Source organism: Atractosteus spatula, chromosome 2 (genome assembly GCF_055471065.1).
Source record: "Atractosteus spatula isolate fAtrSpa1 chromosome 2, fAtrSpa1.hap1, whole genome shotgun sequence".
Classification (NCBI taxonomy): Eukaryota; Metazoa; Chordata; class Actinopteri; order Semionotiformes; family Lepisosteidae; genus Atractosteus; species Atractosteus spatula.
In genome coordinates this window covers 74,024,723-74,050,170 of record NC_142707.1, presented here as the reverse complement: position 1 = coordinate 74,050,170, position 25,448 = coordinate 74,024,723, and the positions used below count along the sequence as shown (strand labels likewise).

Genomic DNA, 25,448 nt, shown 5'->3' with positions numbered 1-25,448 from the left:
ATTAAGACAAGGCAAATGTTTGAGTTTTTAAACCATATTAAAGAAAGCTAAATTCATTTGGTCAATGAGTTAAATAGAAAATAATAAAGTCATATTGTCTACATCTGAGTTAATGCAGCTTTTCCTCTTCATCCTCTCTTAAGCTATTTTGTTTTTGTCTTGTCTCCCTCTGCTCTCCCTCTCCCAATGTTCAAACAATGTACATTTCTTTATATTGCACAAACTAGCTATTTTATTTTTGTTTCATTCATTGGCTTTTCATTCATTCAAAGACTTCTTCCTTTATTTTCCAGTGTTTTGGATTAGTGGAAATTAAAATTCTGAACTCACTGATTTTTATATGCCATTATGCAAAATAGATTACAGCACGACTTTCTTTCATCTTGTGTTTTGTGATAGCTATTCTTGATGTCGTTTTAATTGTAAAATTAATTATTACTTACTGAAGTATTAATTGTAAAATACCTACAATTAGTGAACACTTAATCACAGCCTGTTATCTGTCTGCTCAGCTGACATAATATTCTTAAGATCAATTTTTGAAGTGACTTGATTTTTTGCTTGAGGTTCTGTACTTAAAATCAGTTTATTGAAATTGTTGAGACTTTTAATTGTAATGAATAAAATACTTTTTCTTGACTGTCACAGTTTGTTATCCACACTGGTTTCTATGATGAGCGCCATTTTAGCTCTACTGCTACATAAAACGTTTTCTGACTGTTTTTCTGACAATTTTGTGGCATTAATGGAAATGCAAGAAATGTCAAGTATAGGCTCTGGCTCTCCCACGACACCGTATAGGATAAAGAGGATAGAAAATGGATGGATCGATGGAATCATTTGATTTTTCTGGCTGACCTCCTCTTGTTTGAGACCTGTCTTATGTTTTAAATTTCACTCAGTAAATCATACCTTCAACATGTCATGAGATACTGCTTTAACTTCCCACCCATGGACAGATTAACACTTCTGCAGGTACTGGAATCATAGATTTTTATGAGTCTTTAACCCAATTTAAAACAAAATTACAATTATGCCATAGATGCGTACCACACACACACAAACATATATATATAACATTAAATACAAGTGACTTTTCCTTATTATCTATCAGATTATGTGTAAAAGCCATGTAATATGGGCAGAGTCAGATTTGTGTATATGTATTGTTTACTTGCCTAAGACTGAGACAGTCAACAACACTTTAAGGTTGTTTAAAATGTGTATTTATTTTATTTTGTATCATTTGTGTCTTTTGTATGGAAATGCCAAAAACAAATTTCCACCTTTTTGGATGGACAATAAAGTTATATCTTATAAAGCAATTATTTTGTCAGAGATGAGCCTAGTTTCATTAGAAAAGTTGTAATACCCATGCCAATGTCGGCTCACACCCCCTCGTCTTCACATGGTCAGTTATTACTACTGGGGCCGTCTGCACATGGTATGGGTGGTTGTCAGTGTCCCATGCTTCTAATTAAGGTGCCTTTGCCTATCATTTCAAAATAGTGGCTACCCCAGCTCTAGCGCTCTGTCATTGTGAGTTTTCTCCCTGAAGAGTCCTGTCACCTGCGCTGTGCTGTGCTGTACTGTGCTGTTCTTGCCTGCTTGCTTTGCTTGCTAACCTTGTCGGACTTTATCTACTCTGTGCTTTCCTGGCTATGAATCTGTTGGACTCTGAGTTTTTGGAAACCCCCTCGGTTCTGAATTGTGATCTACGCCCCGGTCTCGGCTCGATGTTCACCAGCTTGCACCTGTATCACCAGCTCTCTTCCTGAGTGCTGCTTTATTACAAAAGTGTCTCATTTGAGATCATTCTGTCAGTCACAATACCAAATGCAAATTATTTAACGGTTAATAAAAAGATGTTTTAATTGAGCTGTATTGATATTTCATGTGTATTTTAATGATACCTGCCAGGTGTAAGTTTGAGGGGAGAAGCAGGGGCTACTTTTTGTTCCTCAATTATTCAGTTATCTCTGTCTCTATTTTAACCTTAACCACATTAATGCTCACAGCTCATTTTTTAATGAGCTGTATTGATGTTTTAAATGTGTGGTATTTTATGTTAATTTCAGTGTGGTCCTAGTACCTAAGCTAAGTGCAGCTTATTATCAAGGTTTTTTTTTAAGTTACGTTCTTTCCTTCCAAAGAAATCAAATTCTAAACAAAGAGCAGCCTCACACCTAAGTTCCTGCTTAATTTACTGTTGATATTTCTTTCCCCCTCAGTGACCTTTCAGAATTATTGTCATATCCAGCATGCTCTATATTTATACATTTTACAAATCATATCAGTTACCATATTCCTTGTAACATGTAACAGATACACCTCACAGAAATCACATCTTTTACTATTGAACAGTCTTGCAAAAGTTAACACAAATTAAAGAATATAAATATTTTTCTGTTTTTATCTTAATTTCAATTTCCACAAAAGGGCATTCTCAGTGATTTGCATTCTTTAAAATATGAATATGTTGCCTATACCAATATTCAGTATCATTCTTTTTATCCTTCATTCTAAATACTTTAAACCTGCTTTGGTTGTTTTGGATACCATGACACTCCAAAAGTGTTAGAATACCTTTCTCAATATCATTAGTGCCTATGTCTCACAGGGCTATGAGCAGTTTTACAAAAGTTAGCTAATGATATTGTTGACCATGGAGAGCAAGTGTGATGACAACTGTAAGACGTTCTGTTTCTCCCAGGTGAACATTAGCTGTAAAAATGTTTACAGAAACAGGTATAACTTTCCATTGATTACATCTAGGGGCAGCATTACCACAGTGTGAACATTTATAAAGAGCCCAACACATAAAATTCAAACAGCTGCATCAGAAAAATAATACTGGGGGTAAGTGTTGAAAGTTTTTTTCAGCTAATAAAATTAGTTGTCCAACTTTAACAGAATCCAAATATAGGTTATGATAAGAAAAAAAAAGATTTTGTGATGGCATTGTTCATACAGATTTTAAATTATTCCACAATACACCTTTAGCTTGAAGATATTTTGTTTTTAAAAATATGAATGCAGGACAGGTAAATAGTGTAATTTAAAAAAAAATTATTTAATTGTGTGCAAAGTTCTAGATAGGCTCTGTCAATTAATTAATTCATTAATGAAACACCTTTAGACAGAAAATACTTGAGCATTTTGCAAATTATCCTCCCTTTTTCCTAATTTTGCCATTTGCAGACAAAAGTTAAAAACAACATATCCTGAAAGATTTTTTTTAAAGTGGAAACAGACTCTTTCCAAAAAATCTCCTGATTTTTCATTCAGAAACTATTGTATTTTAATACATTGTTTTTTTACAGTATTTAATCGTAATATACCTTAACATATTGCCTTTTACCATCATAATCAATTACGTTCCTTACTTAATGGCAAGAAAACATGGAAAACACAGTAAACTCAATTAAAACTCAGTGTATTGCTTTTGTAGGAAAATGGACTGTACCATGTCTTTTTCAGGGAACATCACAATAAGAGAGATGGGCTCTTCAGTCCGACAGAACTTCAATGTTACTGAAAATTCAGATATACACTTCTGTTTTGAATCCATCGCTGGCTCCTGTACAAGGATAATCAAACCAGTTATCTTGCGATTTGTATTGTATTTTATTATGGTGTTAATAATATTGACGACATTGTGTGGAAACTTTGTGGTCATGATTTCAATTGCATACTTCAAACAGCTCCATACCAACACAAATTATCTGATTCTCTCATTGGCAGTTTGTGATTTTCTATTGGGAGTAATCATCATGCCTTATACAATGATTTTTGCTATTGAAGGTTGCTGGTACCTGGGAAGTTTGTTTTGTCAAATACACTCAGCCACTGACATGATGCTCTCCACAGCTTCCATATTCCACTTGTGTTCCATCTCCATTGACCGTTACTTTGCTGTGTGTAACCCTCTGAGTTACAGAACCAAAATCACTTCTGGTGTCATACTTATGATGATCATAATCAGCTGGGTAGTGTCAGGATTATTTGGCTTTACGATAGTTTTTCTAAAGCTGAATATAAAAGGCATTGAGGTTTTTTATTACAAATATATTGACTGTGTAGGAGGATGCATTGTGTTTGTCAGTAAATTTTCTGGACCCCTATGCTCTCTGTTCTCATATTTCATTCCTGCATTTATCATGCTGGGTATTTACTTTAAAATATATTTAGTAGCCAGAAAACAGGCAAAATCTATCAAAGATATAACACAACAGATTCAAGAATCTAAAGAGAACAAGGTTGGAGTTTCCAGTCAGCAGGAGAGAAAAGCTGCAAAAACCTTAGGCATAGTTGTGGGAGTGTTTGTATTCCTCTGGACTCCTTTTTTTGTTTGTATCTTCTCTAATCCTATTCTTGAGTATACAGTACCACCCATACTGATAGACACTGCATACTGGTTTGGCTATTTAAACTCTGCTTGTAACCCCATTATTTATGCCTTTTTTTACACCTGGTTCAGAAAAGCAACAAAAATGATCATCTCTGGTAAAATATTTGAAAGAGATTCTTGTTGGGCAAAGTTAATTGTAGAATAAATTAATTTAAAAATGCAATATGTCTGACTTTTTAAACTGTAAGAAAGAAAGCTAACAGTATGTCATATACTGTACATCTGAGTTAATACAGCTTGTGCTCTACCTCTTTTTCCTTTCTAATGCTATTTTTTTTTGGTTTGTCTCCCTCTGCTGTTGAGAGATTATTTGTTTTCAACAAAATACCTTGCTTTAAACTGCAGAACTGGTACTCTGATTTTGTATTTCGTTTATTGGCTATCAGAAAAGAAACACTTCTTGCCTTATATTCCAGTGTCAGGATTAGTGAAAAATAAATTCTTTAGAACATGGGGATAACATCACTGCATCACCGAAATCCAATTTGGTATACAGTAAATATAGGGGAGGATAAATGCATGATAACAAAATTTAAAACTATAAAACTCTTAACTGATATTTATATACAAAAACGTGGTTGTAAAAACAATGAATGAACACATTGTCCAAGCAAATATGATATCTTTTCAGATAGTTTATGCATTTCATGTGAATGTAGATATTTTATAATTATATTATTCACTGTATATATGCATATTTAATGTAAATATATGTATAAAAACAACAACCTGTTTTTTTGCAAAGTTTCTTAAACAGGGAACTAACTATGCATTTAATGTTGTTTTGTGATCATGTACTCAATAATGTCATTACATGCTCATTCAAGAAAAAGAGCACAGGAAGATTATGGATATCACTCAGAGAGCCCGTCTCAGACCAGGGACTGGGAACATTCTGGTATTAGAATAAAACAAAATAACCTTATCCTTCCATACCACTCCTGGAATCTCAACATAACATTTATTCTCCATAATATTATAATGGTTTGCATTTCTTTCCATTTCCTGGAGTGCTATTCATGTGGAGTTGGTATGTTCTCATTGATTCACATTGACTTTCTCCAGGTGCTTTGGTTATCTCCTGAAGACCAAAGACATACTAGTAGGTTAATTGGCTTCTGTAAAAATGTACCCTGCTCTGCATGTGTGTGTCTGTATGTGACCTGATATGAACTGACATCTTGTCCAGGGTGCATCCTGCCTTGTGCCTGTTAGGCTCCAGCTCCCCCTTGACCCTGAACTGGATAAAGGAGGTTGAATATTGGATGGAAGAACAAGGAAGTGTAGTAAATCACAAGTCAAAGTATTTTATTTTAATGTTAAGTTTTGAAGTACACTGTACTATCAATTCATTGGCTTGCCTTTGGATTCTTCTGGCCTTTCTCCTGAAGCTTATATTTAAATGTATTCTGCTAGTTGGATCATGAGCTTCCCTGGTCATGCCTGGATACTGACGGGAGTCGTGACCTGAACACTGATCTGTTGCAAAATACTGTACACAGCCAACGGGCACAACAATAAGCACCACAGACCAGAGTCCAGCAACCCTCCAGCATTCATCTCCAAAGAAAAGAGTCTTTGCCACACTTCCCACTCCACAGACTTAGTGGAGGACTTCACTATCAACACAGCTGAACCAGATCACTGGAGAAGATCGCTTGGCCCAGGGACTTTGCATTCACTAAATAATAAGTAGTCAATGAATGAACCTGAATAACACCGTATTTTAATTAAAATGTATGTATAACCAGAATTTATCTCAGTTATAAATTCTATAATGCTTATATGTAATATAATACATAAAGCATTTTTTTCCTGACTCTGTACACATTTATTCAAATGTTGTGTTTCAAAAACATCTCCTGGCAAGACCTTGCTATTCAACTATAAATAATCTTTATTTCTGCATTATATTTTCTAGTGAATGGGAAATGTTTACACATTTATTTTTCAATGTCATGTTTCGTTGTAATAATGTTAATTATATAAAAACTATAAAAAGCCAATCAGGAGGTGTGAAGTCAGAATAGGTGTAGGGAGGTGTGAAATAAAACCTACAATGAATAGAGAGAATTTAGAAGAAAAGTAGTCTGACGTTAAGAGAAAAAAACAGAAGGGTAGCACAGTGAATCTTTAAAATATGACAGCTGTGTAGGTGTAGCAGAGATAGTTTGGGCACGGCGATGACATCGCCCTCCCTGCACATAGCTGGGAGCTCAGCCGCCTGGGCTGAGAGAGGTCTCCTTTAGGTCACTTGGCTGGTTCCCTGTTGCATTACACCAGAGACCCAGGTTTATGCCCCGTTGTTGCGACGGTCACATATATACACATATAGAAAAATCTTATTTTCTGAAGAAAAAATTATATAGATGATAACGGTTTGCAATACCTAATTTATTTATGCTTCTTTATTGTGCATTTATTATGCAGCGTCTGCTTGCTGTATACACACATAATACCTGGTTCATATGAATTTTGGCCTCTCACTATTTCTGTCTGCTACAGATCTGCATTTTATGGTTATGCATTTCACTGTAGTTATGTAAAAACATCTTTTATTCCTTACATAAAATATATCTCTGTGACATATGGAATATAAAGCATCGTTCTGAAGTAGTTTAGGTTGGTAGCTGTGTTAGCATGCGTAGGCTGCAGAGGAACAAGTAATAGGTTTATCCATGCTGAAAAGAGAAGAAAGAAAACACAATGCTTACACCAGAAGAAGGCTCCACAGCCGAAATGTTGTGTTTTCTTTCTTCTCTTTTCAGCATGGAATATACCTGTTACTTGTTCCATTATTCTGAAATGTTTGCCTATTACAAAAGGACCACTCTCTTTAGAATTTTCATGAAAAATTATTGATTTTAGGTTTTTCAAAAACAGTAAAATAAATTTTTCTCACTATAAAGCAACTTCCTCCTCCCAATTCCCAAAAATGCTCTCACTCTCCAGGTCTGCCCAGCCCTAGCAGTATGTATCTAAAATTTAAAGAATTCCACATAATATCAAGATAGGACAGGATAAGATAACACCAAATTAGAGAATCAGAGGGTTTCACAAAAACATTAAGTGCATAATATAATTTTTAGAAGTTTTGGAATGTTTTTTAATTCAATCCCACAATGAAATTCCCAATAATTATAGGTGATAAAGCTTGGTATAAGCGGTCTAACAAAAATACATAAATGCAAGAGACCAATCGTTATATTTTCCCTTTGTAATCCAGTGGATTATACAGATGCAGCCATTCAAAATGAGCGGGGTACGCTGCAGTAAAACGTGGTGGGTGTGTCACATCACAACGCGTCATATTGGGTATAATACTGTATAATACTGCACTTGTACAGCACTTGAGCTGTCACCAGAAAACGCATGGTTTCAAATCCTGGTCACTGCTGAAGGACAATCTTTTTCCAATTAAGAATTTAAGTTGTATACTCTTTAGACTTTTAATAATTTTAAACTATGTATTACAGCATGTTAATCATTAAACATTAAAAAGTATATTTTATAAAAGCAAGATTGCTCAGTTGGACAAAAGTACACAACCTACCACCTTTATCATAAATATTTTAATTATGCGGAAATAGTTTATGCATCAAAGTCTTTACCGAAGATATTACTAGTAGTATTAATACTGAATGACCTTGGACAGGCTGTAAGATCAAAGTATTACCCTGGTCCACTTTCTTTGTAACCGTCTTTGTAAACGAAAATACTTTATTTTTTCATTGACAAAAAGTAACACCACAGTATTTCGTTGATCCAATCACGCATTCGTTTCCAATCATACAAAGTAAGTTTTGAGAATCTCCGATTCACCATGCCTTTCACATGCTTATAAACAATATTAATTTAGGAACATAAACATATTATGTAAACTGTATATGGCTGGTATTGGTATTTTAAGGAAAAAATACACACCAGTATTTCACTTTCTCCCTAAACATTTTAAGCACCAAAGTCTTACATGTGGTTATTTTGGAAACGTTTTTACGTGCTATTTTTGACCATATTAAGTTAATATACAGTACTTTGTGACAAGTCATAATGTTTCACTGGATAATGTTTAAGTTTCACTGCTTCCCACGTGAGGAAGTGGAATACTAGTGTGTATTTTTTCTTTAAACTACCAATACCTGCCAGTACAGTTTGTAACGTAGAGATTTCTATATTTATGTCTTTATTCAGTGGTTACGTTAGTGACAAAGGCTAACCTTTCAGCTTCATTAACACATACGCCATATGGCCGACATTACATACATGTTTATAATGATAATATAGTGTCGATAATATTTATTGGCAGTAATAATATCAGTAGCAACTTGAAATTATTTGTTGTTATTAATAAATGACTTAGCTTCGAACATGTTGTGATATTTTGAAATATACAAAATGTCAATATAGTGTCCATAATATTTGCTATTTTAGTTTTTCAAAGAAATGTTTATTTGTTAAAAGAAGTCTCATGGCAACAGCTGGGTTCGAACACCAGACCTCAGGCTTATAAGGCACACACTTAAGCCATCACGCTACAGACACATGGAAAGCACTGAAACAGATGTACACATTGTCACGACCACCAGGCAGTCAAGACCAAAGCGTAAGCGAGCTAATCAGCCCCAGCGGCGGGTGATTATTAGCAAGCGCCGCCGCACGAGTTAAACCACCTGCGCACACTCACTGTGCGGTGCGCACTGCTATTTAAACCATCTTCACCTGCTTCCCACTGCTCGGTATTGAGTCTACTCCTTGAGAGCTCTACCTGGCGTTTTTCCCCGTACCTCGTTTATTCTGGATTTTGGATTCCCCTTCTGCCTTTTCGACTTTGCACCTCGCCTTTCGCCTTTTGACTACGACCTTGCCTCTCGTTTTGGTTTGTTCGCCAGCCTCATCTATCACCCGTGCCTGCGTCTGCACAGGATCCGTGTATCTTCCCACCAGGGATTCCTAACACACATATCCATAGAATGTCTTATACTACTGTTGAGCTAAAGTATATGAATATAATTATATCGTTATTAATTTCTTTAGATACATGATTCCATATTATAGATAGATAGATACTTTATTGATCCCGTGAGGGAAACTGCAGTGCAACAGCAGCTTAACACAGACAACACAGCAACAGTGTAACGGATGATACAATCAGTACAGTGGGAAGTGCACTAAGAAGAGTTACTCACAGTCCAGAACACACAAAGAACAAACCAGAACAGAACAGTACACAAAAAAGTCGTATTGCACAATATGAATATAAATATAAATGTATTGCACAGGTCCCTGGCATATATTGCACAAAAATGGTTGTAAATGGGAAAAGAAAAAAAACAGATGTATCAGTTTACTGTTCAGTCCAGAAACAGGTCACTGTCAATGTTGCCTCTGCCCAGATGCAAGGTGGATGCGCTGTACAGTCTTATGGCAGAAGGCAAGAATGACCTCCTGTAGTGCTCCCTGTCACACCGTGGATGAATCAGTCTATTGCTGAACGTGCTCTTCATTTCTACAAGCATGTCATAGAGGGGATGGGAGATGTTGTCCATGATGGCCTCTAGTTTGGACACCATTCTCCTCTTAGCCACTATTTCCAGGGGGTCCAGGCCAGACCCAATGACAGAGCTTGCTCTCCTGATGAGCTTGTTCAGCCTTTTAGAATCCACTGCTCTAATCCCAGAGCCCCAGCATACCACAGCGTAGAAAATGGTGCACGCCACCACCGACTGATAGAACAAATGTAGCATCTTATTACATACATTGAAAGACCTGAGCCTCCTCAAGAAGTAAAGTCAGCTCTGACCCTTCTTGTAAATGGCCTTGATGTTCTTAGACCATTCCAGTCTATCGTCGATGTGCACTCCCAGGTACTTGTACGAGTCCACCATCTCCACGCCACTCCCATGGATGTAGACAGGAGTAGGTTTGACCTTTTTCCTCCTGAAATCTACCACCAGTTCCTTCGTCTTTGTTACATTCAATTGCAGGTGGTTCTCCCCACACCACTCCACAAAGCTACTGACCAGTCCTCTGTACTCTTCCTCCTGCCCACCCTTGATACATCCCACAATTGCAGAGTCATCTGAGAACTTCTGCAGGTGGCATGACTTTGAGTTGTACTGTATTTAAAGTCCGAGGTATAGAGGGTGAAGAGGAACGGAGAAAGAACCATCCACTGAGGAGCCCCTGTGTTACTTACTACCTGTTCTGACACACAGTTCTGAAGTCTCACAGACTGTGGTCTGCCTGTCAGATAGTCAGTGATCCACGAGATCATGGAGGCACCGACTTGCATCTCCTCCAGCTTCCTCCTTAGAAGTAAGGGCTGGATAGTATTGAAAGCACTGGAGAAGTCGAAAAACATGATCCTTACAGTGTTGCCAGCCCTGTCCAGGTGTGAGTAGGCCCTTTGCAGCATGTACAGTAAATGATTGCATCCTCCACATCAACACTGGGCTGGTAGGCGAACTGTAGGGTGTCCAGTGATGAACTAACCAGGGGTCTCAGGTAGGATAAGACCAGCCTCTCCAGTGTCTTCATGACGTGAGACGTTATGTGCCCTATTAATCAAATTCTAAAAGTATGCTTTTGTTTACTCCGCTAACGAGCATATTTGCAGAAAAGGTTAAAACATTATCACTTTTCACAAAGTACTATATATAAACGTAATATGTCAGAAGGAGCATGTAAAAATGTTTCCAAAATAACCACATGTAAGACTTTGATGCTTAAAATGTTTAGGAAGAAAGTAAAGAAACTGGTGTGTATTTTTTCTTTAAACTACCAATACCAGCCATATACAGTTTACATAATATGTTTATGATCCTAAATTAATATCATTTATGACCATCAGACGCTTAATGCTCCTCTACTTTTTATGCTCAGTTATTAAAATATCCCTTTAGTTGTAAAATAAGATAAATAAGTTAAAAAAAAGAAGGGCCATGAAGTTCATATTGAGTGAAACTCCTGGAATGATCAAACATCTTCAATAAACCATAAACTATCTAATAACACGTGACAAACTATTTAAAGTGTGAAAAAGAAAAGTTAATTATTATTTAATTCAGTGAAACTTCCTCCTAAACTATTGTAACTAAGTATGTATTAATAATGTTTGAGTGGGGAGTTGTGTCAGCATGTGTAGGCTGCAAAGGATCTGGTATTAAATACTGAAAGAAACACTTTACTTTGGTTATGGAGCATTCTTCATTATGTATTTATAATTCCAAAATGCAAACTGCAGTATATAAAGGAATATGTTTAGACCTAACAACCTATAATATGTCACGAAACTGCAGGGCTTCTTCAAAACACGATTAAGACATGTTCTTTAGATTTTCACAAAAGATCTAAAGTTCATGCATAATTCAAGTAATTGGAAATAACATGTAACAGATACACCTCACAGAAATCACATCTTTTACTATTGAACAGTCTTGCAAAAGTTAACACAAATTAAAGAATATAAATATTTTTCTGTTTTTATCTTAATTTCAATTTCCACAAAAGGGCATTCTCAGTGATTTGCATTCTTTAAAATATGAATATGTTGCCTATACTAATATTCAGTATCATTCTTTTTATCCTTCATTCTAAATACTTTAAACCTGCTTTGGTTGTTTTGGATACCATGACACTCCAAAAGTGTTAGAATACCTTTCTCAATTTCAGTAGTGCCTTTGTCTCACAGGGCTATGAGCAGTTTTACAAAAGTTAGCTAATGATATTGTTGACCATGGAGAGCAAGTGTGATGACAACTGTAAGACGTTCTGTTTCTCCCAGGTGAACATTAGCTGTAAAAATGTTTACAGAAACAGGTATAACTTTCCATTGATTACATCTAGGGGCAGCATTACCACAGTGTGAACATTTATAAAGAGCCCAACACATAAAATTCAACAGCTGCATCAGAAAAATAATACTGGGGGTAAGTGTTGAAAGTTTTTTCAGCTAAAAAAATTAGTGGTCCAACTTTAACAGAATCCAAATATAGGTTATGATAAGAAAAAAAAAGATTTTGTGATGGCATTGTTCGAACAGATTTTAAATTATGTCACAATACACCTTTAGCTTGAAGATATTTTGTTTTTAAAACATGAATGCAGGACAGGTAAATAGTGTAATTTTTAAAAAAAAATATTTAATTGTCTGCAAAGTTCTAGATAGGCTCTGTCAAATAATTAATGCATTAATGAAACACCTTTAGACAGAAAATTATTTGCAATTTGCAAATTATCCCCCCTTTTTCCTAATTTTGCCATTTGCAGACAAAAGTTAAAAACAACATATCCTGAAAGATTTTTTTTTTAACTGGAAACAGACTCTTTCCAAAGAATCTCCTGATTTTTCGTTCAGAAACTATTGTATTTTAATACACTGTTTTTTTTAAAGTATTTCATCGTAATATACTTTAACATATTGCCTTTTTAAATCATAATCAATTACGTTCCTTACTTAGTGGCAAGAAAACATGGAAAACACAGTAAACTCAATTAAAACTCAGTGTATTGCTTTTGTAGGAAAATGGACTGTACCATGTCTTTTTCAGGGAGCATCACAATAGGAGAGATGGGCTCTTCAGTCCGACAGGACTTCAATGTTACTGAAAATTCAGATATACACTTCTGTTATGAAACCATCGCTGGCTCCTGTACAAGGATAATCAAACCAGTTACCTTGCGATTTGTATTATATTTTATTATGGTGTTAATAATATTGATAACATTGTGTGGAAACTTTGTGGTCATGATTTCAATTGCATACTTCAAACAGCTCCATACCAACACAAATTATTTGATTCTCTCACTGGCAGCTTGTGATTTTCTATTGGGAGTAATCATCATGCCTTATACAATGATTTTTGCTATTGAAGGTTGCTGGTACCTGGGAAGTTTGTTTTGTCAAATACACACGGCCACTGACATGATGCTCTCCACAGCTTCCATATTCCACTTGTGTTCCATCTCCATTGACCGTTACTTTGCTGTGTGTAACCCTCTGAGTTACAAAACTAAAATCACTTCTGGTGTCATACTTATGATGATCATAATCAGCTGGGTAGTGTCAGGATTATTTGGCTTTACGATAGTTTTTCTGAAGCTGAATATAAAAGGCATTGAGGTTTTTTATTACAAATATATTGACTGTGTAGGAGGATGCATTGTGTTTGTCAGTAAATTTTCTGGACCCCTATGCTCTCTGTTCTCATATTTCATTCCTGCATTTATCATGCTGGGTATTTACTTTAAAATATATTTAGTAGCCAGAAAACAGGCAAAATCTATCAAAGATATAACACAACAGATTCAAGAATCTAAAGAGAACAAGGTTGGAGTTTCAAGTCAGCAGGAGAGAAAAGCAGCAAAAACTTTAGGCATAGTCGTGGGAGTGTTTGTATTCCTCTGGACTCCTTTTTTTGTTTGTATCTTCTCTAATCCTATTCTTGAGTATACAGTACCACCTATACTGATAGACACTGCATTCTGGTTTGGCTATTTAAACTCTGCTTGTAACCCCATTATTTATGCCTTTTTTTACACCTGGTTCAGAAAAGCAACAAAAATGATCATCTCTGGTAAAATATTTGAAAGAGGTTCTTGTTGGGCAAAGTTAATTGTAGAATAAATTAATTTAAAAATGCAATATGTCTGACTTTTTAAACTGTAAGAAAGAAAGCTAACAGTATGTCATATACTGTACATCTGAGTTAATGCAGCTTGTGCTCTACCTTTTTTTCCTTTCTAATGCTATTTTTTTTGGTTTGTCTCCCTCTGCTGTTGAGAGATTATTTGTTTTAAAAAATATACCTTGCTTTAAATTGTAGAATCTGGTACGGTGATTTTTTATTTCGTTCATTGGCTATCAGAAAAGAAACACTTCTTGCCTTATATTCCAGTGTAAGGATTAGTGAAAAATAAATCTTTAGAAAATGGGGCTAACATCACTGTATCACCAAAATCCAATTTGGTGTACAGTAAATACAGGGGAGTTTTAATGCATGAAGGCAAAATTAAAAACTATAAAACTCTTAACTGATATCTATATACAAAAACATGGTTGTAAAAGCAATGAATGAATACATTATACAAGAAATTGTGAAAGTTGGTATATTTTATAAAAGCAAGATTGCTCAGTTGGACAAAAGTACACAACCTACCACCTTTATCATAAATATTTTAATTATGCAGTTATATTTTATGCATCAAAGTCTTTACCGAAGATATAACTAATACTATTAATACTGAATGACCTTGGACAGGCTTTAAGCTCAAAGTATTACTGTGGTCCACTTTCTTTGTAACCGTCTTTGTAAACTTTATGTTTTCATTGACAAAAAGTAACACCACAGCATTTCGTTGATCCAATCAACGTTTCCAATATTCGTTTCCAATCATACAAAGTAAGTTTTGAGAATCCCCGATTCACCATGCCTTTCACATGCTCATAAACTATATTAAATTAGGAACATAAACATATTATGTAAACTGTATATGGCTGGTATTGGTAGTTTAAAGAAAAAATACACACCAGTATTCTACTTTCTCCCTAAACATTTTAAGCATCAAAGTCTTACATGTGGTTATTTCGGAAACATTTTCACTTGCTCCTTCTGACTATATTAAGTTTATATACTTTGTGAAAAGTGATCATGTTTTAACCCTTTCTGCGAATATGCTCATTATCGGAGTAAACAAAAGCATACTTTTAGAATTTGACTAACAGGGAATATAAAATGGAATCATGTATCTAAAGAAATTAATAACGATATAATTATATTCATATACTTTAGCTCAACAGTAGTATAAGACTTTCTATGGATATGTGTACATCTGTTTCAGTGCTTTCCATGTGTCTGTGGTGTGATGGTGTAAGTGTGTGCATTGTAAGCCTGAGGTCCTTGGGTCAAGCCCTGGTGTTGCCATGAGTTTTCTTCTAACAAATAAACATTTCTAAACAAAAACTAAAAAAGCAAATATTATGGACACTATATTGACATTTTTTATATTTCTAAATATCACAACATGTTTGAAGCTAAGTCATTTATTAATAACAACTAATAATTTCAAACTGCTACTGATATTATTACTGATAAGAAATATTATTGACACTATATTGAATTTGTTGGTATTTCTCAATATCACAAAACACATTTTAAAGACCTCGACTTGTGAAAATGTTCACAGCCTCTACATAATACTATCAGTGAGCTAATTCTCTTTTTGTAAACCTCAGGTGTTTCATCGATGAGGAATTATGCACTAACTGGAACCTGGGGGGACCGCTGTGTACACACGTTCACAACGCGAGAAATACTGCTCAATATGGCTTCGTGCGATAAGAACCATAGGAAGCAGAACAGCGCAGTCTCCAATTACCCAGACTGTAAGCACAGGAATAAAGCTTTGCTTGATTTCTAAAACACTTTTTTTATTTCCTGTTTTCATTCAGCAGGAAAATTCATATTCTTTACTCAACAGCTTTTTAAAAACAGCACCCAATGATGTTCAAATCATGATGCCCATGATTTTTTTACACAGAAGACTGACACAGCTATATTTGGCTATTGTGTATTGTCTGTTTAGGGTTCTGTAGCATTCCAGTTTATGTTGTGTTTGTACTTGCAAGAATAGCGATTACAAACTTTAAAAAACCATACTTGCTTTATACTGTTTATACTGTCCAACTGAGCAATCTTGCTTTTATAAAATATACCAACTTTTTCATATTTAATGTGTAAGATGCTGTAATACAGTTTAAAATGATTAAAAGTCCAAACAGTATCAACTTGAATTCTTATCTCTATTAATATAACTATCAAGTGGTATTAAATAAGTACAACTTTTTAGTATAGATTACACTTTTCTAAAATTTATTTAAGAAATAAAAATAATTACAATCTAATCTTTCCACATGTGATCCCATGAGGAAGTAAAATACGCTCCTGCTTTGTTTAACGATGGTATGAAAAATAAATCTAAATGGTGAGAAAGCTATGCTAAAAGTTAATTAAGGGACTTAGGAGAGAAAGATAACAATTTACGTTGCATTGTCAGATTGGAATCAATAAAGGCATTTAAACATGTGTTTGTGATTTAAATCAAAATGTCTTTTTTATTTATTTATTTAAAATGTATTTCTTTATCTAGTGGTTTCATTAGTGACAAAGGCTAAACCGGCTTGCCTGCTGTCCTGTGGCTAGCTGATGTCTGTGTGGCCACGCACACCTCAGGACGGTGACGTCACTGCCTTTCATATGAATCCTTTCATATGGAAACATTTTGACACTGCACTCAACTATCTCAAGAAGAACACAAAATAGCCTGTTAACAGCCTGTTTTTTGCCTAAAAAATCACGACCCGAGAAAGTGAAGTAACATTAGACTAGTTTTCTAGTAACACTAGAAAAGAGAGGACATTAGCTAGGCAATATGATAAAGGAATAAATGACTTGTTTTTTGTTTATTTCTTTAGCACATTTATTTGAACATTTCCATCAATCATACAAGCATTGAAAAACTGTCCAATCCCTAGTTCGTCAGGCATTTTCTTTTTCGCTGCGGAAGTGCTCCCACTGGTGCTGGTCTCAGTGCCTGCCAGGATATCACTCCAGTGCTTTGTTGTTAAAATTGGGTTTCCAATAACGCCACAGCAACTCTCGTTTTTATGTCCATTATAACAGACATAATCTCCCTTGCTTTTAACCGAGCGTTTCATAATTTCTAAGAATGAAAATTATTTAAACTATGCAACACTTATCATTCAACGAGAGCACAAAATATCACAATATCATGTTTACACTGTTAACTGTTCAGAAAAGGGTGAATGAAAGAAGTCATGTCAAGTACAATAATTCAGTGATCAATAATAACAGTTGCAGGACAAGAATTCAGTCTACAAATTAAGGCAAATGAAAATTAGAGATGTTAAAGTGCTAGAGGTATAAAAAATACAAAAATACACATGAGCAAAAGGTTTTAGAAATGGAGCAGGTGTTACTTTGAAATAAGCAAACACAAAAAAGCCATGACTAGACATAGTGCAGGGATGAAGGAACACTTGCTTAGATATACAAAAAAAAATCACAGAAAGGTGTGTGTTACAAAAGAACATGCAAACATGAAAGAGATTTGGCAGAGAGTGAGGAATTAGAAAATTAGCACGCATACAAAACAGCAATTCTGTCACCAAACATGGTTTCACGGAGGGCATCTCAGATAGTTGGGCATTCAGGTAGCTTGCCAGGTGAAAGGATTTGTAAATATATTTTGATAAAGCAAGTCAGTTTTTTGCAACATATAAAAGACATTTTTCCAAGAAAGATCTGATGACGAGGAAGAAAAATCAACTGGTTGTAACTTTAATATAAACAAGATCTAGTACCTGGTGCAGTTTTTTAAATTAATCGAATCCCAGGTGTGAGTTCATAAAGCTTGAATTACTTGCTATGCCTATGTTTGCGAAACACCTGATCATCTACTGTAAAGCTTTCAGTGCTTTGTGTATATTCCAATCGCAGCGGGGGGAGGGTGTGTGGGGAAAGGTTGAGGCTGAAATTGAATTGGGGATCTGTATTCTTCACACCTGAAACATTGTTTCCTCTGAAAGCGTTTTCTTCCCTGTTTAGCTGATCTTTTGCTGCCAACACCTTTTAACTGTGACTCTATCCAGATATAGCAAGGCCTCTCGTGCTTTATTGCTTAAATAATTAAATTCTGAAAAGTATGAAAGTATCTTTTACTGGGATAATGAGCACAAGTCTTCATGGAAAATGGTAATCACTTAACTTACTTAACTTTGAACGTTTTGTGATATTTAGAAATACCAACAAATTCAATATAGTGTAGATAATATTTATTATCAGCAATAATGATAGTAGTAGCAGCTTGAAATTATTTGTTGTTATTAATAAATGACTTAGCTTCGAACATGTGATATTTAGAAATATACAAAATGTCAATATAGTGTCCATAATATTTGCAATTTTAGTCTTTCAAAAAAATGTTTATTTGTTAAAAGAAAACTCACGTCAACAGCAGGACTTGAACCGCAGACCTCAGGCATATGCTGAAGCATGCTTAAGCCATCACACCACAAACATAATCACATAGCAAAGAGTGAAACTGAAGCAGACATTTCCAAAGATGGTGTACTACTGTGATCATTTGAGCTGCAGTACATGAATATACAGTAATTAACAAGTAATAGGTTTATTCCATGCTGAAAAGAGAAGAAAGAAAACACAGCATTTCGGCTGTGGAGCCTTCTTCAGGTGTGAGAAAGACAGGGCAGTAAGCAAAGGTAATGTAGCGGGAGAACACAAGCTGGGAAAGAGGAGGGGCAGGAGCAGGGGTCAGAAAGAGAGGCCAATCAGGAGGTGTGAAATGAAACCTACAATTAATAGAGAGAATTTAGAAGAAAAGTAGTCTGTTGTTAATAGGAGGAAGGTGTGATCCTAGCTGCAGGATAATTTTGGTTTCTGTAGTCTTTCTAATGTATGAGTTCAGAAAACCGTCTTTGAGAAGAAAGACGGAGAGATTAGATTGGTCATGGCCGTCAGAGGTGAAATGAGAAACAATGGGCTTGGAGAGATCTTTAATCTTCACAGCCCTAACGTTCTCTGAAGCGGTCTCTGCGTCTCCTTCCTGTTTCTCCAATGTAGATGGCTGGGCATTTACTGCAAGAGATACAGTAAATAAGGTTGCTGGAGGTACAAGATGCCATCTGGGTGATTTGGAATAGTCCTGAGGGGCCTTGAATGAGTGTGGTGTTAGATGTGTACTTGCAGGTGATACAGCGAGCTCTGTTGCAAGGGAAAGTGCCTGGTGTGAATGGTTGCTGAGGGTGGTCAAGGGAGCTGTGAACAAGAAGGTTGCGCAGATTAGGTGGTCGGCTATATGAGATGATGGGGTAGTCAGAAAAGAGGGCCCCAATGGAGGGCCTGTAGGATGGAAAAGTTGTCGTTAATAGTCCTGGGGATAGGAAGTGTGTTGGGGTGGTAGAGAAGCACCAAAGGAATACGGCGGGAGTTCCTGATTGAGTTGATGGTCCGAGGGGTGTTTTTGGCTCGGGCAAGGGCCCTGTCAATAACACTGCTAGGGTATCCTCTGTTGATGAAAAAGGAGTACATTGAGGGCTTGGTTCATTATATGAATATAATTATATAATTATTAATTTCTTTAGATAGGCGATTCCATATAATATTCCCTATTTATCAAATTCTAAAAGTATGCTTTTGTTTACTCCGATAACGAGCATATTTGCAGAAAAGGTTAACACATTATCACTTTTCACAAAGTATAGAAACTTAATATGGTCAGAAGGAGCACGTTAAAACGTTTCCGAAATAACCACATGTAAGACTTTGATGCTTAAAATGTTTAGGGAGAAAGTGGAAGACGTATGTATTTTTTCTTTAAACTATCAATACCTGCCATATAGAGTTTACATAATATGTTTATGTTCCTAATTTAATATAGTTTATGAGCATGTGAAAGGCATGGTGAATCAGAGATTCTCAAAACTTTGTATGATTGGAAACGAATATGTGATCGGATCAACAAAATGCTGTGGTGTTACTTTTTGTCAATGAAAACATAAAGTCTTTTCATTTACAAAGACAGTTACATAGAAAGTGAACCACAGTAATACTTTGAGTTTACAGACTGTCCAAGGTCATTCATTATTAATACTATTAGTAATATCTTCGGTAAAGACTTTGATGCATAAAATATTTCTGCATAATTAAAACATTTATGATAAAGGTGGTAGGTTGTGTATGCTCCTCTTCTTTTTATGTTTAGATACGAAAATTTCCCTTTAGTTGTAAAATTCCATATAAATATTCAATACTAAGCGGATTAAAACGTGCACATTAAAGAGATTAAATGATTAAATCTTTTCACTACTGACCAATGCACCACAAGTGCCCCTGTCAGTGATATTGGCCAGCCAATCACGTACCGCGGTACACCGCAGTGACTTGTGGGTAGTTGCGTGCGGTAGGGGTTTGTACTGCGCAGTTTGAATGGCTGCATCTGTAGGCATGTTGTACAGAAACACAACATGTAAGATCATTTTTAATACGTTTTTCTCACTATAAAGCAACTTCCTCCTCCCAGTTCACAAGAACCCCTAACTCGCCAAGTCTGCCCAGACCTAGCAGCATGAACAGTATCTAAACTGTAGAGAGCGCCACATAATATCAAGATAGGACAGGATATGATAACACCAAATCTGAGAATCAGAGAGTCTCACAATAATTTAAATGCATAATATAATTTTAGAAGTTTTGGAAACAGAATGTACTGTATATCAAATTCAATTTCTCAATGAAATTCCCAATAATTATAGGTGATAAAGCTCGGTACAGTATAAGCGGTTTAACAAAAATACATAAATGCAGGATGACAATCGTTATGTTTTCCCCTTGTAATCCAGTGGATTATTTATTGGTTGTGTAGAAAGTCCTGTCACACAAGGGATATCATAGGCATGTATTTAAAAATGTAGACCCAAGTAAAAAACAAAAGTTCATATTGAGTGAAACTCCAGGAATGACAAAAAATCTTCAATAAACCATAAAATATCTACTAACATGTGAAAAACTATTTAAAGTGTAAAAAAGAAAAGAGAATTATTATTTCATTTAGTGAAACATTCTCCTAAACTGTTGTAACTAAATATGTATTAATAATGTTTGAGTGGGGAGTTGTGTCAGCATGTGTAGGCTGCAAATGATCTGGTATTAAATACTGAAAGAAACACTTTACTTTGGTTATGGAGCATTCTTCATTATGTATTTATAATTCCAAAATGCAAACTGCAGTATATAAAAGAATATGGTGAGACTTAACAAACCTATAATATGTCATGATTCTGCAGGGCTCTTCAAGTGGATGTTAAGATACGAAAGTGCAGGGATTAAACCAAACAAACCTAAAATATGTCACGAAACTGCAGGGCTTCTTCAAAACATGTTTAAGACATTTTCTTCAGATCTCTATTCACAGAAGATGCGTAATTCAAGTAATTGTAAATAACATAAAACAGATACACCTCACAGAAATCACATATTTTACTATTGAATATTCTTGCAAAAGTTTACACAAATTAAAGAATATAAATATATATTTTTTATCTTAATTTCAATTTCCACAAAAGGGCATTCTCAGTGATTGCCTATACTAACAATCGGTATCATTCTTTTTATCCTTCATTCTAAATACTTTAACCCTGCTTAGCTTATTAGGGATAGTATGACACATCTAAAGTGTGTTAAGATACATTTCTCAATTTCATTAGTGCCTGTGTCTCACAGGGCTATGTGCAATTTTACAAAGGTTAGCTAATGATATTGATGATAAGTGTGATGACAACTGTAAGACTTTCTGTTTCTCCCAGGTGAACATTAGCTGTAAAAATGTTCACCAAAACAGGTATAACTCTCCATTGATCACATCAAGGGGAAGCATTGCCACAGTGTGAACATTTATAAAAAGCCCAACACATGAAATTCAACAGCTGCATCAGAAAAATAATACCGGGGGTAAGTGTTAAAAGTTTATTCAGCGGACAAAATTAGTGGTCCACCTTTTCTGAAGGCATACAGATTTTAAACTATTCCACAATACAGCTTTAGTTTGAAGATATTTTGTTTTTATAAACATGAATATTGGACAGTATAAAATAGTGTAAAGTATCTTTCTCTAATTTTGTGCAAACTCCTAGATAGGTGCTGTCAAATTATTAAATCATTAATGAAACACCTTTGCAAATTATCCCCCCTTTTTTCCTTTTCTTGCCATTTGCAGACAAAAGTTAAAAACAATATATCCTGAAAGATTTTTTTTTAACTGGAAACAGACTCTTTCCAAAGAATCTCCTGATTTTTCATTCAGAAACTATTGTATTTTAATACACTGTTTTTCACAGTATTTCATCGTAATATACTTTAACATATAGTCTTTCAAAATCATAATCAATTACTGTACATTTCTAACTTAGCGGCAAGAAAACATGGAAAACACAGTAAACTCAATTAAAACTCAGTGTATTGATTTTGTAGGAAAATGGACTGTACCATGTCTTTTTCAGGGAACATCACAATAGGAGAGATGGACTCTTCAGTCCGACAGAATTTCAATGTTACTGAAAATTCAGATATACACTTCTGTTTTGAATCCATAGCTGGCTCCTGTACAAGGATAATCAAACCAGTGATCTTGCGATTTGTATTGTATTTTATTATGATGTTAATAATATTGACGACATTGTGTGGAAACTTTGTGGTCATGATTTCAATTGCATACTTCAAACAGCTCCATACCAACACAAATTATTTGATTCTCTCATTGGCAGTTTGTGATTTTCTATTGGGAGTAATCATCATGCCTTATACAATGATTTTTGCTATTGAAGGTTGCTGGTATCTGGGAAGTTTGTTTTGTCAAATACACACGGCCACTGACATGATGCTCTCCACAGCTTCCATATTCCACTTGTGTTCCATCTCCATTGACCGTTACTTTGCTGTGTGTAACCCTCTGAGTTACAGAACCAAAATCACATCTGAAGTCATACTTATGATGATCATAATCAGTTGGGTAGTGTCAGGATTATTTGGCTTTATGATAGTTTTTCTGAAGCTGAATATAAAAGGCTTTGAGGATTTTTATTACAAATATATTGACTGTGTAGGAGGATGCATTGTGTTTTTCAGTAAATATTCTGGACCTCTATGCTCTCTGTTCTCATATTTCATTCCTGCATGTATCATGCTGGGTATTTACTTTAAAATATATTTAGTAGCCAGAAATCAGGCCAAATCTATCAAAGATATAACACAACAGATTCAAGAATCTAAAGAGAACAAGGTTGGAATTTCAAGTCAGCAGGAGAGAAAAGCTGCAAAAACTTTAGGCATAGTCGTGGGAGTGTTTGTATTCCTCTGGACTCCTTTTTTTGTTTGTATCTTCTCTAATCCTATTCTTGAGTATACAGTACCACCTATACTGATAGACACTGCATTCTGGTTTGGCTATTTAAACTCTGCTTGTAACCCCATTATTTATGCCTTTTTTTACACCTGGTTCAGAAAAGCAACAAAAATGATCATCTCTGGTAAAATATTTGAAAAAGATTCTTGTTGGGCAAAGTTAATTGTAGAATAAATTAATTTAAAAATGCAATATGTCTGACTTTTTAAACTGAAAGAAAGAAAGCAAAGACTATGTCATATACATCTGAGTTAATGCAGCTTGTGCTCTACCTCTTTTTCTTTCTAATGCTATGTTTTGGTTTGTCTCCCTCTGCTGTTGAGAGACTATTTCTTTTTTTTCAGTTGCAGAATCTGGTACAGTGATTTTTTGTTTTATTCATTGGCGATCAGAATCAAAACACTTCTTCCCTTCTAGTGTTGGGATTAGTGAAAAATAAATTCTTTAGAACATGGGGCTAACATCACTGCATCACTGCAATAAAAACTGCAATTAAAAACTATAGAACACTTAACTGATATTTATATACAAAAACGTGGTTTTAAAAGCAATGAATGAACACATTGTCCAAGTAAATATGATATTTTTTCAGATATTTTATGCATTTCATGTGAACGTACAGTATGTTGTATTTAACAGAATTTCAGGCCAGATCTTAGACTTGCCTACTTCCACCCTCCTACGTATATACAGTATGTACTGTATCTCACCTCCTGAATGTCCCACTGTGCATCTCACTCTCTGACCCATCTCTCCACACCATCTCCACCCACCTTCACAGCAGCACCCTGGCTTACTACTCGTGAAAATGAAGGAGGCTTCAGTCAGCCTTGTCTTTGCAGTTAGGCTGCCATTTCCTCAGCTGGGTGACAAACAAACTTCTAATTTTGTCTGTCTATTGCATTTGATAGGATCAGACCAAACTGCTGAATATTCAGTTGTTTGAAATCTTCATTGGTAGGAGGGTGAAATATTTTTATTTTATTGGAGTCTATCTTTCTCCATGACCATTTCTTCAGATCTCTGTCTTAAAGGTACCTGACTGGGTTACATTGTACAGAAATGTAAACCACTGCTTCATACTCCCAAAAACTTTAAAAACTTTAAAATGTTGTCTTGTTGCCTTAAACTGTAAACATAATATCAAACATTGTTTCTGTGAGATCATGTTCAAAACATATTTTGAACATGCATTTACAGTATGAACTGGATATTGCTAAAGAAAAGTTAACCACAACCACCCAGCCACAGAGGATTTAATCATACTTTGGCATTATACTTTGTTATTACAATTATCTATTGTAATGTTATTTAATATACAATACACTTTTATCTTCTGATGTGCTCATTTCTTAATGAGACAATTAAAATAGCATTAACAAAAGAGAGGATACAAATGAGTGGAGGCTATTTGGAACATCTACTGTAGATATTTTATAATTATATTATTCACTGTATATATGCACATTTATTGTAAATATATGTATAAGAACGACAACCTGTTTCTTTTGCAAAGTTTCTTAAACAGGGAACTAACTATGCATTTAATGTTGTTTTGTGATCATGAACTCAATAATGGCATTACATGCTCATTCAATAGAAAGAGTACAGGAAGATCATGTATCTTGACCTGGATATCACACAGGGAGCCCGTCTCAGATCAGGGACTGGGGACATTCTGGTATTAGAATATAACAAAATAACCTTATCCTTCCATACCACTCCTGGAATTTCAACATAACATTTATTCTCCATAATATTATAATGGTTTGCATTTCTTTCCATTTCCTGGAGTGCTATTTATGTGGAGTTGGTATGTTCTCATTGATTCGCATTGACTTTCTCCAGGTGCTTTGGTTATCTCCTGAAGACCAAAGACATACTGGTAGGTTAATTGGCTTCTGTAAAAATGTACCCTGCTCTGCATGTGTGTGTCTGTATGTGACCTGATATGAACTGACATCTTGTCCAGGGTGCATCCTGCCTTGTGCCTGTTAGGCTCCAGCTCCCCCTTGACCCTGAACTGGATAAAGGAGGTTGA

The 25,448-nt window shown here is 35.2% G+C and overlaps 3 protein-coding genes across 3 annotated transcripts; all 3 read left to right on the top strand.

Annotated features, from left to right (window-relative positions):
• The first annotated feature begins 3,527 nt into the window (after nt 1-3,527).
• LOC148840273 (trace amine-associated receptor 1-like) lies at nt 3,528-4,556 on the top strand. The gene has a single exon (XM_088908422.1). The coding sequence runs from the start codon at nt 3,633-3,635 to the stop codon at nt 4,554-4,556; it is 924 nt and encodes a 307-aa protein (XP_088764548.1). The 5' UTR covers nt 3,528-3,632.
• Nucleotides 4,557-13,010: 8,454 nt separating this feature from the next.
• LOC148840272 (trace amine-associated receptor 1-like) lies at nt 13,011-14,036 on the top strand. Its single transcript, XM_088937074.1, has one exon. It carries the CDS (start codon nt 13,113-13,115, stop codon nt 14,034-14,036), a length of 924 nt encoding a protein of 307 aa, XP_088793200.1. The 5' UTR covers nt 13,011-13,112.
• Nucleotides 14,037-22,552: 8,516 nt separating this feature from the next.
• On the top strand, nt 22,553-23,581 carry LOC148840271 (trace amine-associated receptor 1-like). Its single transcript, XM_088908486.1, has one exon. The coding sequence runs from the start codon at nt 22,658-22,660 to the stop codon at nt 23,579-23,581; it is 924 nt and encodes a 307-aa protein (XP_088764612.1). The 5' UTR covers nt 22,553-22,657.
• Nucleotides 23,582-25,448: the final 1,867 nt, after the last annotated feature.

Bases quoted from the DNA above. Each gene is read 5' to 3' on its own strand.
- LOC148840273 (XM_088908422.1), top strand. From the start codon at position 3,633: ATGGTGTTAATAATATTGACGACATTGTGTGGAAACTTTGTGGTCATG.
- LOC148840272 (XM_088937074.1), top strand. From the start codon at position 13,113: ATGGTGTTAATAATATTGATAACATTGTGTGGAAACTTTGTGGTCATG.
- LOC148840271 (XM_088908486.1), top strand. From the start codon at position 22,658: ATGATGTTAATAATATTGACGACATTGTGTGGAAACTTTGTGGTCATG.